The sequence below is a fragment of the Lagopus muta genome, chromosome 15 (genome assembly GCF_023343835.1).
Source record: "Lagopus muta isolate bLagMut1 chromosome 15, bLagMut1 primary, whole genome shotgun sequence".
Taxonomy (NCBI): domain Eukaryota; kingdom Metazoa; phylum Chordata; class Aves; order Galliformes; family Phasianidae; genus Lagopus; species Lagopus muta.
Genome location: NC_064447.1, coordinates 3,270,582 through 3,286,759, shown reverse-complemented (window position 1 = coordinate 3,286,759; position 16,178 = coordinate 3,270,582). Strand labels below are relative to the sequence as shown.

The 16,178-nt window shown below is 47.0% G+C and overlaps 1 protein-coding gene across 4 annotated transcripts in view; it reads right to left on the bottom strand.

The window, feature by feature from the left end:
• Positions 1-223: 223 nt before the first annotated feature.
• The window catches only part of NPRL3 (NPR3 like, GATOR1 complex subunit), a 39,335-nt gene continuing 23,380 nt past the window's right edge, over positions 224-16,178 (bottom strand). Inside the window, exons 10-15 of one of the 4 annotated variants that reach the window (XR_007379974.1) lie at positions 14,456-14,562; positions 13,438-13,567; positions 5,966-6,155; positions 4,643-4,835; positions 927-1,020; positions 722-827 (exon numbers count right to left, since the gene is read on the bottom strand). Coding sequence is in view for 3 of the 4 variants with exons in the window: in XM_048961448.1 (XP_048817405.1) it covers positions 662-827; positions 4,643-4,835; positions 5,966-6,155; positions 13,438-13,567; positions 14,456-14,562 (786 nt within the window). In the remaining variant the exon portion in view is untranslated. Of the gene's footprint in view, positions 828-926; positions 1,021-4,642; positions 4,836-5,965; positions 6,156-13,437; positions 13,568-14,455; positions 14,563-16,178 lie in introns of all 4 variants that reach the window. The other 3 variants (XM_048961448.1, XM_048961449.1, XM_048961450.1) reach the window with 3 other exon arrangements.

Here is a 16,178-nt window from a genome sequence, read left to right as displayed (position 1 = left end):
ACTGATAACAATGCTGCACCTGCAGCACAGCCAGCCAGGTTCAGTCCTCCTCAGAGCCAACCAAATTCCTCCCATCACAATTTAAAACAGACCTGCAGATCAGCTAACAAATGGGCTGCCTGGTGACAGCACTGCCCCTACAGGCATTCTGTAATAAGGGTCCTGGGGAGAGGAAAGCTGTAACAAGGCAAGTAAATCATTTTCATTCACAAAGGTGTTTACTTGTGATGCTTTGCATTCCTATTTATGTCCCCATTGCTTCTGGATAACAGTGGTCACACAGAATTAATTCCTCAGTACCCAGGATCATTCCCCTAAGAGCCAGGCCAACTTCACTCTGCCCTTAAGCAGAGGCCAAGCAGTGAGGACAGGCTGCTCATGAGCAGCGCCCACTGCTCAGTGGTGGTGGAGAGCAGGGAAAGCAGCTCTGGTGCGAAGCATCCACCCACACGTCAGTAACACTGCAGTAAAAGTCATGGACCACTCTCACCCATCTCAACAGCCCCAACGAAGGAGCAGTCCCAGGGAAGGTCTGCGAGACAGCAGCTCCTGTGCTGTGAGTGTGGCACGGCACAAATCCAGGCTGGGAAGGAGCACACAGCCCCTCACACAGAACTGAGCTGTCGCACGGGGAGGTGTGAAATGGAGTTTCCACTAGCAGTCATTTCAAGACGGACTGAAAAACCGAAATGACCGGGTCCTCGTGGCTGGTGACCACCAGCACGCTGCGGAACTTGTCGAACAGCATCAGCAGCTGCGAGCGCCGCATGTTCTCGTTGTACATGATCTCCTCCAAGTGGTGTCGGCCTCTGAAGTAGTGAAGCAGCCTGCAGGAAGGAGAGCAAGGCAGGCGTGGGCCAAAAGGAATTGCATACAGCAAGAACTGGTACTGTTACCCTTGTGCTCCTCTCCAATTGGACACCAACCTGGAGGCATTCGGGTTGTGTCCTTCATTTAGGTGCAAAGTGAAATGAATGAAATCTGCTCATAGCTCAGCTGTGCCTCGCACACAGAATTCCCCTGGAAAAGCAGCACAGGGACCATTACCCACCAAATTCTCATCTCCTGAAGTACCCAATTCCCATCACGCTCACTTGGCTTCACAGCAGCTCTCTGGATGCCCTGCTCCCATGCTGGCCTGATTGGTAACAAGAAAACACAACCCTGGGGTCTTGCAAAGGTACCACAAGGTCTCTTAGCCTGCTGCATTTGCTGAGATTGTCAATAATTCTAAAAGAAGAGTTAAAGCTAAAAGGATATTTTTGCCCACAGCAGTCCATTGCACGGTTGGTATTGGCAGGGAGGCCCTGAGGTTGGATGAGTCTGGGGGTGGGGGGAGAGGCTGCAGCAGGGAGGTGGAAATTTTAGGCACAGGCGCCCCAGGGAAGCTCTGGGCATAACAGAGGCCCAAAAGAAATCCTAAACACTGACTCTAAGCCCGAGCCATGATGACTACTGAAATCCCCCAGTCCCCTGTGGTCAGTACAGCCATCCCTTGGTGGGCACCAACCTGTCACACAGACAGAAGCCCCGGCCCTTCCTCTCCTACTTTGTATCACTGCTCAATAAGTGACTTTAAAGGAGATTTGAAAAGCACGGTGCTCTCTCTGCTCTACTAAGCTGCTCAGGTGACTGTTCACTGGCACAACCATCTGTGCAAATGATCACAGCCTGGTTTTCAGCAGTCACACGGACCATGGAGGGGTTTTCCAGTAAGTACATCCACCCTACATTCAGAAAGAGTCTGGATTTGTAGCGGGTGAAGATGAAATAGTTTCCATTCCAATAAAAGCTAGAGAGGATATTAAAGAACACAAAAATGCTGCTGGAAGACACCCCAGAGCCCAGCCCAGGCTACTGCTCCAGCCGGACTGCTGCCAGCACTGGAGAACTTCTTCAGCCTTTTTTTCACCTTGTTGGGCAGTGAATATTTATGGGACCCAAACGAGGCATAAGATGGAAGTTTTTAGGGCAGCAATTTCTTTTGGGGCCTTCTGAAGCTGCACAAATACATCTGCTGACAGATGGGTGCCTCCAGATTCAGATGCAGTGATGGAAGATTATTCCTTTCCATTGCTCAGCACTGTTCTCCCCTCTCTGACTTACAAGAGCTGCTCTGTGATCAGCAGTGTGGTGGTACAGCAGTTCCCTAAACTACTTCACATTAAAAAAAACAACAACAACAAAAGCGACTATTTCACCTTAGTCATTCAAATAAAATTAGCTTGTCTGGCCAAGGAGACCTTCTCTTCCACCAGCACTGCTTGAAGATGGAGCACAACTGTCCTCAGCTTGATGTCACCTCTGAATATTCCTCCATGGAGCAAAGGCCTCCTGTTTCTCAAGCTAAGAGCAATAAAGAAAATCCTCAGAGTGGCTCTATGCCCATGGCTCGGGAGAGAAGCCACAAGTGAGGCCTCAACCTGTCTACAAAAGCACTGGTTGACGTGCAGTGAGGAACACTTTGTGCTCATAACTGAAGATCTGGTTCAAAAAGAACCTGTGGCTTTCTCAAGTTGATTCTGGAAGGACGTGCCCCCCTCTTCCAGCAGCAGCTATGGAAACATCTTGGCTTTGAATTCTGCTTCAACGCTGTGAGGGTCAATGCAGCCAACGCTGGAGCCAAGCTCCCATTTTCCTCATTTCCCCCTTAAGGTTTCTGCTTGCAAACACTGCTGTGCATAGCAATGGACAGTCACAAGTCCCTTCTGTGCCATCTGTTTAATGAATACCAGGAGTTCAGAGGCATAGGCACGCAAAAATGTATCAGGCTGAACTTTACTGCCTTGCTGAAAATAGACCATCCCTTTGTGCACACAAAACTATACTTGGAAGGTCAGTTGCAGTGTATTTAGTGCACTAACCACGCATTTATAGCAGGAATTTGTTCAGGGAGGCAGCTGATCCAGCACAGCTATTTGCCATAGCACAGCCCTCATTAGGTGCTGCTCCTGAAGACGAAGCAGAAAGCAGAGCTGATGCAGTAACCTTTGCTGGGGTAATGAGGAGGATCAGCTCATTCACTGCAGCAGCTTCTCTGCAATTATTTACACTCTCATTAAGAGCCACAGGTTTACCCAGACACTTCAGATGGTTCACAGCACAACACGAGAGAAAGTACATAGAGAACCACCAAGTTACACTGCCTCATAAAGTCACAAGCAACCAGAGCATCTTGCATTACCATTCCTATTTTTACACTCCAGCATCCTATCCGCAGGGCTGCTCTGTTTATTCTACCTTCTCTCTTCCTCACTGTTGACTTAAGAGTAAGTTACAGTCATCAATTCAATCTACAGTGGAATGGAAATTCAGGCTGCAGATGCCTGGGATGGTTCTGCTAAAGAACCTGGTGCATGGGCAATCTGCAAAGCAAACATCATTATGGCAGCTGCCTGCTTACTGAGCCAATTTGCTGAAGAAGCTGAAGTCATTTTTGGCATCTGCAATTCAAAAGCTTTCACGCTGCTGTTTCACCCAGATGAAGAGGTGACGGGGAAGCAATCATGAGATCCTTTCCTCTCTCCAGGATAATTAACAATCTGCGGTCCATTAAACCAGCCCGGTGTCCCCACAGAGTTTATTTAAGATAACACTGGGGATGATTTTTTTTTTCCTTCCCTTTTTCATAGGTTTTGTAACCACTTCTCCAGTAATGAAGAAAAACATTTCAAAGTTCTCAAGTGGTCCAAAGTGTTGCCACTCAAGCAGAGAATATCCTCTGAACAGTTTACAGAAGGTGGAGGAGATGCCTACCCAGCAGCACTGCAGAGCTCTGCACAAACACCTGAACTGAGCTGCAAACCAGGAGGAGCAGAGCAGGCTGCAGGGGATTCCACCTGCATTTGTAAAGATCAGGGAAAGCTGCAGATCTCACCCCTGGTTGTTTTCTGCTCTGTGAGTACGTCAGCCAGTGAAAGAGGCGTTCCAGTGATGCCACTGTGCTTTGAAATGCTCAGCAAAGAGATTCTCCCACTTTTTTCCCAGCTGTTAGGAAGTCACACAGCTTTTCACAACGTGCAGAGCCACATCTTGCTTATTTTAAGTGTTGAAATTTGTTGCTGCACAAGAAGACTTTAAGCTACAGAGCTAAATAACCCACTCACACGAGCAGCTCTCAGCTAAACAGGCTTGGAAGTCTTTGCAGGCTGTTCTGTGGAAGGGCTGAGGCTGACTTACCTCTGGTGCTTTTTTCCTTTGTCTCCTATTTGTATGTAGCTTACAAACCTTAAAATAAATAACAGCTGTCTTGGGAATACTAACAGACACAAAATGACAGCACCAGCACGACTAGGTCTTTGCTTTGGATGCTTAGAATTATGTTCTCAAGCTAGGCAGTTATGTCTACCTGTGTGAACACAGCAAAACTGGAAGGCAAAAAGTGAAGGCCCTCTTGTCTGACCAGATGTCCTGATGCTCCTTCACCATCCAGAACTCTGTTAACAAGTGTTCTTGTGACACATACATTAGTTTTTGTTCAAAAGTGCTGTGTGTATATGAAATAGGTACATGAAACAAAATCAAAATGATTTATCTTCCAAAATCCCAAGCTGATGGTATTTGATAAGAGCCCACACCCATCTGCCCATAAAACAGCAAGGATAGGGAAAAAAGGTCACCCTCTGCATTCCCCATTTCCTACCTTGCAAACATGCGAAGATCTTCTGGGTTTTGGGCAGCAGGGACATTGAGAATAGCTTCCCGCTCGTGTTCCAACAAGCTTGCCAGGAGATTCTCTGTCATCCTTTTATTCAGGGGTGAGTCCCCGCCAGGTATCAACTCAGCACTGGAATTATCCATGCTGGGACTTGTCAGAGTCATGTCATCACTGCTAGCTACCAGGGGAAGACAAGAGACACAGAATTTCTATGTTGCTCAGCATAATGAAGTACAGATTATCATTTCAGGCCATATCCATGCAGGCTTTCCAAACAGTCCCCTCAGATTTGTAGGACCAAGAAAGTGGGTCTGGAAACGCTACGTGTAACTGCAATTTGTGATATGACAATGTAGGGATTTTCTCAATGGGAAAGTAAAGTGTTTCAACAACACCATCAATTGATGTGGAAAACTCTACTTCTGGAGACTATAAACAGTCCATAAAATATTTGAAGAGAAAATTCCCAGCCAGCTCTGCTGGAACACCATGAAGTGGTAACACAAAAAGCCTAACAACACAGAAGATGGAAGCATGCAGAAAGCAAGGCCAAGAAGCAATATCCTCTTGTGAGTGAGCCAAAACAAGCAGATCGCAGACTTATCAGACTCGTGTTCCAAGAGTTCTGCCCTCATTCACGAGCTGCGTAAAGCTGCAGGTTGCACAGAGAATCTCTCCCACTATCCAACCTCAGTGTTGTTTGGCATTCTGAGAACACTGCTCAGAACAGCATGACATAACCACATCCTGGGGTTTCAGCATTGTATCTCATATGCCCTCTTGAAAATGTGCTTTCCTGGAATCACCCTGATGAACGGCACTGAGATTGAAGAGCCCAGGGAAAGAGAAATCAGCCATTTGTGAGACCGACAGCCCTGCACTTCCTTAGGGCAGCTCTGCGGCCCACAGAAACAAATTCTGCTTATAGCACATCCTCACAATGCTATTCCTCTCCTGCTAACCAGAATCCATGCAGCAACAGCAGTGCAGGCAGAGGACCACTGCTGTTACTCTTTAGTTACTGCAAGGAAGTAGGAAGTTCCCTGTCTGAAACACACTGAAGCGCCTCCAATAAATAATACTAAAATTTTTGACATGACCAAATGAGATCTCAGCAAATTACAAAGAACTACTTGAAGCACTTCGGACATCCACCAATGCCCAGCTCTACGTTGAACAGGGGCTGGTTAGCAAGCACCCCAGTAATGACAAGCTATCTTAATGCTACGACCTGTCACCCTCGGCACTGCTAAAAGGAGGGCTAGAAGCGGGCTGCAGTATGAACAGCAGAGCAAAGTTGGCTCGTACTTGGAGAACCAAAGCTAAGAGCATTGGGGGTGCTTAAACTTCGGCCTCCAACTCTGGCGGTGAAGGGCATGTCTTCATCCTGGGCACGGAACTCCTCCTCGTTTGGAGGCACCATCAGACAGACGTAGGTGTGGAGCTGAATGAGGAGTCGGTGTTGGAGCATCCATATCACCATTTGAATGAGCTGAGTCTGCAGAGTGAGAAATGAGGGATTGAGCTCCGTGAGAGAAAAAGCAATGCTCAGAGCCTAAGAAATCACAAGGAGAAATGCTTTCCAAGACTCAGAACGGTTTCCCATGTTCTCTGAACCATTATTTTGTGCTTCCCATCACAAGAAGGTGACCAAGCACACATGTCCATCACACCAAAGCCTCCACGGATGCTTTGCCTGTAATCAGACCTTTAATGACCAACACATCTTTATGCACTAACCAACTCAGCCAGCATCCTCACACCAATCAACCCTGCAGCCAAGAAGAGCTTCAGCACCCACTGTGTTTCAGCAGAGCCCTCAGCACACGATGCCAGCCGTATGAACGCAGCCACACTTCACACTGCAGTCATACAAACCCACATGTTTGGTCCCCTTCCAACAAAACAGTTCAGAAGGTGCTAAATAAGAGATAATCGTCCTTTCCAGAGATGGAAGAGATAAGAAACGAATCACCCAGGTGCACATCTCAATGGCCAAGGTGCTGGGATCAGTTTGGGGGCCCATGACAGTCAGAAATCCCCGCAGGGTTCACCCAAAGCAGTCACATTAAAGCCCAGGTTCTCCCAGGAGAACAGGGAGAAGGCAGGGAGGAGGGACAGGGCCTGATCTACTGTGATATACTGTCACCCATTTGCTCAACACCTCTCTGCCATATGAGGGCAGGCCAAAGGCACCTCGCTTTCCATGGTATGGACGGGCAAGACTGAGAGTGGCAAGAGATGAGATTCATGTTAAACCAACATGCAGAACACCTCTGTATTGCTGAACAACTTCACAGGGCCCCAAAAGTGATGCTGAAAGCACAGGGTGGGATGAGGGAGAGGCATCTGTAGGTTCTTGGCATGGCCTCTCTTCAGGAGTTTCAGAGGAGCATTCAAAAGCCATCATCGTGTCTGAATTTCTGCACAAAAAGCCTTTTCATTTCAGTGCAGGCAACCCTTCCTGTAGCTAACAGCTCTGAACACACTGAATCACTGACAAAAGCTGTTTGGGGATTTCATAGCAACCAGTGCTGTTTTGGTGAGAGACACGCAGAATGAGCTCAGGCAGAGAAGGAAGCTTTAGCTCCACTGCATTAATCATCAGGAGAACAGCCAAATCTCAATAAAAGCCCCAAACTGAAGTTCATCAGCCCACATCATTTTCCTTTTTCCATAAGTCATTTAATTTTCAATTTCTCCTTTGCTGTCGAATCACAAAAGAAACATCTCCTGCCTGCAGATAAGCCCACACCCCCTTTCCAGGGATTACTACTTTCTGAGCCGAACGGATTTTAATCTTAAATCTGGGATCACCTTCAAACACTCCTTTTCCAGAAAAGGTATAATTCATTTTCTACATTTAAAAGAGAACGTACAGCAGAGGAAAGTTGGCACGAGATAACAAGGATGTTTGCATATCATTCTGCTAACATCTGAAATCAGCCTGGAGGAAAGACGAGGCCGAGTGCTCGAAACCTTCCAGACGCAGGAAAAGATGCCCCATATGTTTCATGTAAATTTCTGACCTGCTGGCATGCGGTGACGTCCCACCAGCTGGTGTCACAACAGATCAAAAGGGGTCTGACACTTCATGGGACAAATCACTGCAATTCAAGGAGACAGCTTTGCTAACGCAGTCTGCTGCCCGTTCTTCTGGACACAAACAGAATTTACAACCATGCTCCATCTGCTTCTCTCGAGCTTTGATGGACCTCTCAGACAGGTGTGTAGGGGGGCAGGTTTCCCCATACCACCTGCATTGCTGTCTGTTGGTTCATCTCCACACTTGGGCTCAGTCCATTCGGCTTGCTGGTCTCTTTCTTGAAGCCAAAAAGAGCTGAGAGTAACTCTGCAGGGCAGGGCATGCTCCACCCCACAGCTGCCCCATGAGACATCAGCACTGCAGGAAGCCACAGCCCTGCGAGGCCGAAATGGAAATACAAAAGGAGACCCATTTCACTGTTCAATTCAACACTCAATTTCATCCACCCCCCTCCTTTTCCCCATGCTGCCTCTCTCCAGTCTGGGCAGAGGGGCTCCCATCAGGCACCAATGGGACTTTCCCACTGGAACAGCTCAGCCACCCCATTCCTCACCCCTGCAGTGGCACAGCAGCACACGTTGTGATGCATGACACAGCGCAGGGCACTGCCAACCATACACTGCTTTGTGCTTACTGACCAAAGCAGACAAGATGGGCACTCTTATGTCAGCTCATCTGGGCAGGGAGAGCCCCTGTCCTGAAGGGGCAGGATCCAGCACTCGTTGTTTTTGTCCCTCTGGGAGTCAAGGGGAGCTTTTGTAAAACTGTTCAGTGTGTGTTAAATAAAGTGCATTTCTTACAAAGATTCTTTAAAGCTGTTTCTTTCCCAGGCCTAAAAAGCTAAATGCCCAGAAAATGGGGACTGGATCCAGGCTGGATGTGGCTCTGGGCAGCCTGGTCTGGTGGTTGGTGACCCTGCACATAGCAGGGGGGTTGAAACAAGATGATCACTGAGGTTCTTTTAAACCCAGGCCATTCTGTGATTCTATAATTCTACGACTGGCAACATGTTCAGGAAAGGGAAGAGAGAACAGCAGCATGGAATCACTCAGATCTCAGCCTGGTGTTTCTCTCTGCATGAAGATGCACTCTTAGTTAAAGCACGGCTCACTTTCCTGCTGAAGGACGAGTGCCTCTCCTCCAGCTGAGCTGTAGATGAGACACACACTGTCCACAGTCTGCCTTGAGAACGGCAGTGCTTTGGGTCAGTAACACAGCACCTCCACTGGGGTACGTGTTGAAACACACTGAGCTCTTTTATCATTCAAAATACTCCATTTTACCAAAAACTAAAGCTATTAAAAGTTCTCCCTGTTTTGCACAGACAGCCCCTATTGATGCAGAATATTATTGTGTAGTATTGCCACGTTAATCATTATGTGACAGCTCTGAATTCCACCAAATCAGCTTAACTGTTCTCTCTATTTAGACTTGGAACACCCTATTCTTCAACTTGCCACATGAGAAACCCTGATTTTATACACAAACCCGAATCTTACTTCCATACTTCTGCCACCAAAAGCTCCTGTGACTCTTAACACCTTCCAGACATCCACTCAGCATTTGCATGCAGCTCTCCTCCCACTCCCATCCTCTGGCATGCACTATTTTCCACTGTGCTGCTACACAAAGCACAGCACGTTTTCCATGTACAGCAAAGGCCTCATGTGCTGCAGCCTTACTCCAGCACTGTGGCCAGACTTAGGAAATCAAAGCTGAAAAAGCATTTGTTTTGTGTTCACTGGCTGCCGTTGTACTTTCCCACCTGTTTTTTGGCCACAGTTACCCCAGCCCCATGAAGGAAGAGTTAGTTAGCTACAATAAGCATATGCACTGTGACAGCGAGCTGCTGCAGCAAAGGGGATGCAGGGACAAAATGGGATGTCGAATTCACACTCCTGCCTGAGGGGTGGAGAGATCCCCTCTGCATCTAATGCTACAGCACCAGCTGTTGTGCTTCTGAGTGCTTGCACAGCCACACACACACTGCCCACAGTTCCCTTCAGCAATGCTCCTTGCATGGTGCTGACACCTGTATATTCAAGCATCGACTGCTGCACTCTGAAGTGCATACAGTGACCTGAGCAGTGCTGCTCTGCCACACACTGCAGGAATATCCCCCAAAAAGGCACGGGGCCAGGCTGCCATGCAGGGTGTTCTCTACACACAGGCACACCTATTCTTCATAAAAACTGAACCATTTATTCTGTATGCAATCTGTGCACGTGGTGCCTCCCTGTCACCCACCTCTTTTGAGGAACAGCACCCACAAACGTACCGCCTGGTTTAGACTATATTCAGATCCATTTCTGAAAAGGGAATTTGAATTATACCTTCAGTGAAATCTGCAGTCTTAGATAAGCTGAAAATGGACCTAAGCTCAAAGCTCAGAGCTCCCTGATTCTTTTAACTAATGCTGCTATAACGATAAAAGTAATCGTGGCTTATCAGCAAGGAAGGGAACAAGAAGCTGGTAATTCTACAAGCAATCCTGTGCAAATTGGAGGGCCAGATTCTCAGCAGCAAAGCTTGTCATAGTCTTTAGAAATCACTTTGTTCTACGGCAGGAGAAAACAGAGTGACCCTAAACAGGAAGGTGAGTGCCAGAAGTTTTATAACCTGCTTGCTGAGACCCTTTGCTTCTGTACGTAACCTCAAACCTTCTTGATCAAGACAATGGCAGGGCCAGGCAGCTAACACTGCCCACAGACTACACAGATGTGCAGCCAAATTCTTCCCAATAACAAAAATACGTGATACCAATGCTGTTCTAGCTACAAATGCAAAGCACATCACTATATGGACTGCTGTGGGGAAAGCTAACTCCAACCCAGCCAGACCTGGAACACCATTCCAGCAAAACCACTCCAGATTTGTTCCCAACCACAGAACTCCATTCTGTGCAATCTGCTGTGCAATCACCAATGCTGTGCCACACGAGGGAGAGGAGAGGCTGGGATAAGAGCCCAGAGTCATGGGCAGCAGAAGAAAGACAGCCTTCTTGGGGTCAGGATAGAGGAGATGCAAATTGCTTTTATTCCAGAAAAAAACACTACGAGGGATTATGAGTTTCCCCTGCCATGTCAGCTCATGAGATCCAGTACCAGCAGTATGAGATACATGGGCTGCTGGTCAGGACACAGTCCCAGGTGGGGGGCTTGCTGGAAGTCCATGTAACACTTCTCAGTGCTGCTAACAGGCAACTCACCACTGTGAAAAAAGGGAAGTCACATCTGCTTTCCTCACTCTCATCCCCAGCTGCAGAAGTGCCTCCCTCGTTCAGCACCGGCCCTGGAGCTGCAGATCCTCCCCTGAGTGAATTCCACCTGCTAACCTGGCAAAGGACTAGAGTGGCTGAAATGAGTTGCATGGATAGAATCGAGCTGGACAGCAGCCAGAGCTCCAGCACAAAGGGAAGAGGGAAAGGAGGAAGGCATGTGCACATACTGAGTGGAAAGGGAAAAGAGGGCCCCTTCCCCCTCTCAGCAGCACCAAGCTTTCATTACACCAGCTAAGCTGCAGTCTCAGGCTCAGTGCAATGCTGCTATCCAAGCAGGGCAGATGTAACAGAAAAAGGGAAGCTGGCTTAGAGATCTCTACACAAAGACCAACAACTTCGCAAATATGAGCACGAGACCATGGATGACAGGCATAAAACCATGGCAGAGCTCAACTGCAATGTACAGCTTGTCATCCCAGGCAAGAAAAGAGATCGAGAAGACTGGCTCCAAGAAAGCTACTGTCTTGTGCTCAGGACATGGCTGAGAGCACAGGCAGTGCTAATGGAGGCCACTGCCTGGACACCTCCCCTACCTGACAGACAGATGCTCATCCAGAAGGGCACTGCAGAAGGAAGGAAGCCAATCTAAAGACAACAATCCAATGGGATGGGTGCCATGAGACCTCAACAGCTTCTGCAGACAATACAGCCCTTCCCACTGCACTGACCTTCAGAACCACAGGCAGCAGTCAGCACCATGAGTGGCACGAGGCATGGCCACCAGTCAAATTCTTCAAAGCCTTTTGAAAAACAGGACAAAAGAAAACAAAAAAACATCCACTCCTATGTACAGAGAGTAAAATTACAGTGAAAGATCCAAACTTTGTTCATTTTTTTCAAAGGCAAAGCAAACATAATTTGACAGTATTTACAGTTCAGAGTGCAGCACATTTTATTGCTGCACAGCAGAAAAAAAAACAAAAAACAAAACACCCACATTTCATCAGATTAATCACTCTATCGACTAGATCTCTGTTAATTACAGTTAACTACAATTGGAGCCTGACCACTCCTGCACAGGGGTTAGATTCATCTCATTAGGAACCAGCCTTTAAAAAAGGCTGTTTCATAATAAAACAATACTGCATAGGTAAATCAAAGCAGAGGAAGGTACTTTTTTTGCATGAATGTATGATACAAAACCACCTAAAAGCTCTTTCCAGACTGTATTCCTCCAAGAACCAGCACGCTTGCCCTCATGGGAAAGAAACTAACCATGTCTCACAGCAGCCCAAGGCACGTGATGGTCTCCACACCTTGCCACAGCAGTCCCAATTGTTCTGCAAGCACAGAGACTCACTTCCCCTTTTCTCAGCACCATCCTCATCCTCAGTGTGTGGACTCACACCACAGGGCTGAGGAAAACCTCTCGTGCTGTTGACCTTTAGAGCCCCACCAGGCAGGTGAGCACCAACCTGAAGGCACTCATTCCCAAAGAGCCATTTCAGCACTCCAACAGCTCTGGCAAACGTAGGCACACCTTGCTGTTTCAGGGCTTTCCCCATGGCTGCAGCAGCATGTGGCAGACGTTCGTTATGTGTTTTAAACAAAGGCAACTGAGAACAACCAGAAGTGTCAATGGAAAAATACTAGAGCAAGTCATTAATCTTAAATGGGCTACTGAGAGTAAGAATGCCTCCCAAATCTACTGCAGCTACAACAGAATTAATGCTTCCATTTTCCAGACACAGATTTGTCTGTAATACAGCAAAATGCTGCCAGAACAGCAGGCACTGCTCTCCCCCACCTCCAAAGATGGCAGCTGACCAGTACATACTACTGGGATTAGAAGCTTCATAAATAATTATCTCTGATCATAATCTCTGCCAGCCTGTAATTACAACAAATTCTTCTCTCGTAATTGTGTCTGTGTGCTTAATTGATGTTAATCTTCTAGGTGTTTGAATTGTGACTAATTTCATATAAACACAGCAAGTCATCAAAGCACAAAGGCTAGCAGTATTTGGAGGCACCCCAGCAAAATCTGCCCAGGCTCCCTTTGCCACAGTAAGCTGTGCTCAGGGGTCTCATTTTCTTCACCTGGGAATGTAGCAGCGTCAGAAGGCGTTATGTTTGTTATGTTTGTTATGTTCCTGAGCCCTTTCTTACATTTCACTGGTTCCCAGAAAGGCTGCAAACCATGATCTTCATCAAACCATGAGCTTCTGCCCTACTAACGGTGGCAGAACACAGCAGTCCCTACTGCATCAGTCCAAGAAACGAAGAATTCTCATTTTTCTTTCAGGAATGTGCTTTGCTAACACAAATCATCCACACGGCTTCCCCATGACAGTCCCCACAGCCTTTTGGTACGTGAATATGAAACAACAAATTATGTTTGGAAATGTATTAAGAGGTGAATTCTACAAGAGCAAGTTCCTAACCAGAAGCAAACCCAGTCCTCGTTGGCAGTGACCCAGTGCCCAACAGCTCCTGCATGCTCCCCCATCTCACCTCCTGCACGGGAGGCACGAGGGGGTTCTTGAACTCTGAGAGTGACACCGGGAGGGAGAACTTGGAGAGCATTGATGGCAGATTGTGGCCCCGGAACTGACAGGAAAATGCATCTGCCAATGGAGAGTAACTGCAAAAGAGAGGTAGAGCAGGAATCAGTTAGTTTGATATTGCTGGTCAGGATAATATTTATCCACTTCAGTATTACAGAAGTGGGAATTCCCAAATGAAACATCTAGAAACACATTAAGGGTAATTCATGGCATGTTGCTTCTTGCTTTAAGTAACCAAGCAGTGTATGCATTTTCATCCTGGCACTGCATTCAGCTTCACTGTATTATTCAAGGTGTTGAGGAAATCCAAAAGACACAAATAAAAACTACAAAATTGTAAACCTGAGCTGTCTGTGATCAAAGAGCAGGGACTGTACAGCTGAGAGACTACCAGAGTGGGGATGGGCAGCATGTCAGCACACCTTCAAACACACAACGTGCAGCTGCAGATGGGACTGCTCTCCCTGCCTGAGCAGAACAAGAAAAGCAGTACTAATGATTGATTACAAGTGTGGGAGAAGCAAGTTAAATATTAGGAAAACTGTCTTCAAGAACAGCACTCCCATATATGAGAGGCACAGCTGCTCCTGAGTGACCTCCAGGTCTGTTTCAGGCCTATTTTTATACCTCCACCCCATAAGTTTTGACCTAAAATTATTTTCCTACAGCAGAGTTCCAACACAAATTCTATAAACATCTCAATAGAAGGAGCATCACAGTGTAAATATTGTTTCCAAGTCCACGTTGCTGCAGAAGCATATTGATGCTTTGATGTTGCTCCCTGCACCAAACTCCTACATGGCTTTGTAATTACAAGCACAGGGAATGGTTTGCACTCTGCACAACTGCAACAACTTGGTGCACACAGAGCTGCCCCGTGCTGCATCCAGTAACACAGGGAAGGAAGGGGTCTCTGCACTTCTCACTGCCTTCTTACTACAGCCATTCATCTTCCTTCTACTTACAGGCAGACACTGGCATTTGGTGAAAGCATGTAGACATTGTTCTCACACAGCGGATAAATAATAATTGCTTTTCCCCAGTAAACGAGATGTGCAGCAAGCTGGAAAACCTGCATTGAGGGAACATGGAAAAATCAGGAGAGCAAAAAAAAACTCAGACCCTTGGCAACACTTACATACGGTGACAGAAACATCACATCAGATGGCTGCAAAGTCTTGCTGGAACTGAAATGAAAGCGCAACATTCCGTCCTCTCACGCTGCCTTCAGAGAGCGTTTGGGCTTTAATATAACACATGGCACTTCAAAAAGCTTTGACAAGGTTATTAATTTCCAGAGATTTGCATCACATTTCTGAGGAACTCAGTATTTCCTGTTTTTAAGGAATTCCTTCAAACTGTATTAACAGACGTTTAGTTGCATTTTATGCACCGACGACCTATTTTTGTTTATGCACAGAATGCACTTCAGTTTATGCATGAAAAATAAAGTGAATTGGCCTCCACCATGACACAAACATAAAGGAAACAAAACGGTCTTTTAAATGCTTGGAGATATTTCAGTAATGAGTTACACAACGCATTTTAATACGCTTTAAAAGGTCAGTGGTTGTTACAGGCTCTGGAAGAGCCACATAAGTGGCATCTAGGAGACATAAAATCCAGCCCGTATCATTAGATGTATTTAACTTTGCTTTTTTGTGGAGAACAGAACCGCAGATGAGCAGGGAATTTCCAAAGTTCATCCCACAGCTGTAGAATGCCAAGTAAAACCACAACCACCCTAAGTAAACCTGCACATCTTATTACAAAACAGGACAAGAGAGGGCCTGGACTCGTGACCCAGAACACCTGAGATGACAAGCCATGCTCTCCTTTGTCACACTGAGCACAAGACACATCCCTGGGTCTGAACCTGTCCTTAGCAAGGCTGAATAGCTCTCCCCACTGCAGTCCCAGCACAAGCACCAGGCCTGACAAGCAAAGGGCCACATAACTGTGCTGCTCCAGTGCTAAGTGGCCAAGTGACCTTGCACATGCTTAAGGCAGCCAGCAGGTAAGAAGCTGCACCTTGGCTATCTTCTGCCCTTGGGCAGAGAACTGCAGAGATGCACTTTGGCCAAGCAGGTCCAGCCACCTATTTGGCCACGGCAACTGTAAGCACTTTGGATGCCTTCATTTGCACACAGACAACAACAGCATGTTAGAGCCATGACAGACCACTGTGGAATAAGTCAGCAGTGCTATTTGTTCCAGGTTTGTTTTGCTCTTAGCTACCTAATGGGAAGGCACAGAAAAGGCAGAGATGTTCTTATCAGTGGAGCACAAAGACTGGACAAGAAGTATCAGTCACAAGGTGGAACACAGGAAATTCCCATTGGAAATGAAGAAAAGTTTTTCACTCAAAAGCTGGTGAAATGCTGGACCAGGGCCCAGAGGGGGTGTGGGATCTCCATCACTGGCACTATTCAGAATTCAGACATACTCCCGAGCAGCCTGCTTTCACAGACTTGCTCTGAGCCATGGTGTGGGTTAGGGACCTCCAGGCTGCCCCACCACCCCACAGCCATTAGTGATTCAGACGTGGACGCACAGTTACTGCACCACTGATCTTTGTCTCTCCGGTCTGCCCCACACTGTAAGGCTCAAGAGTTCTGTTCACACGGATAAAAACTGGCATCTCATATACCACAGAAACACACTGGCACCAGAAAGAAAACGTCTCAT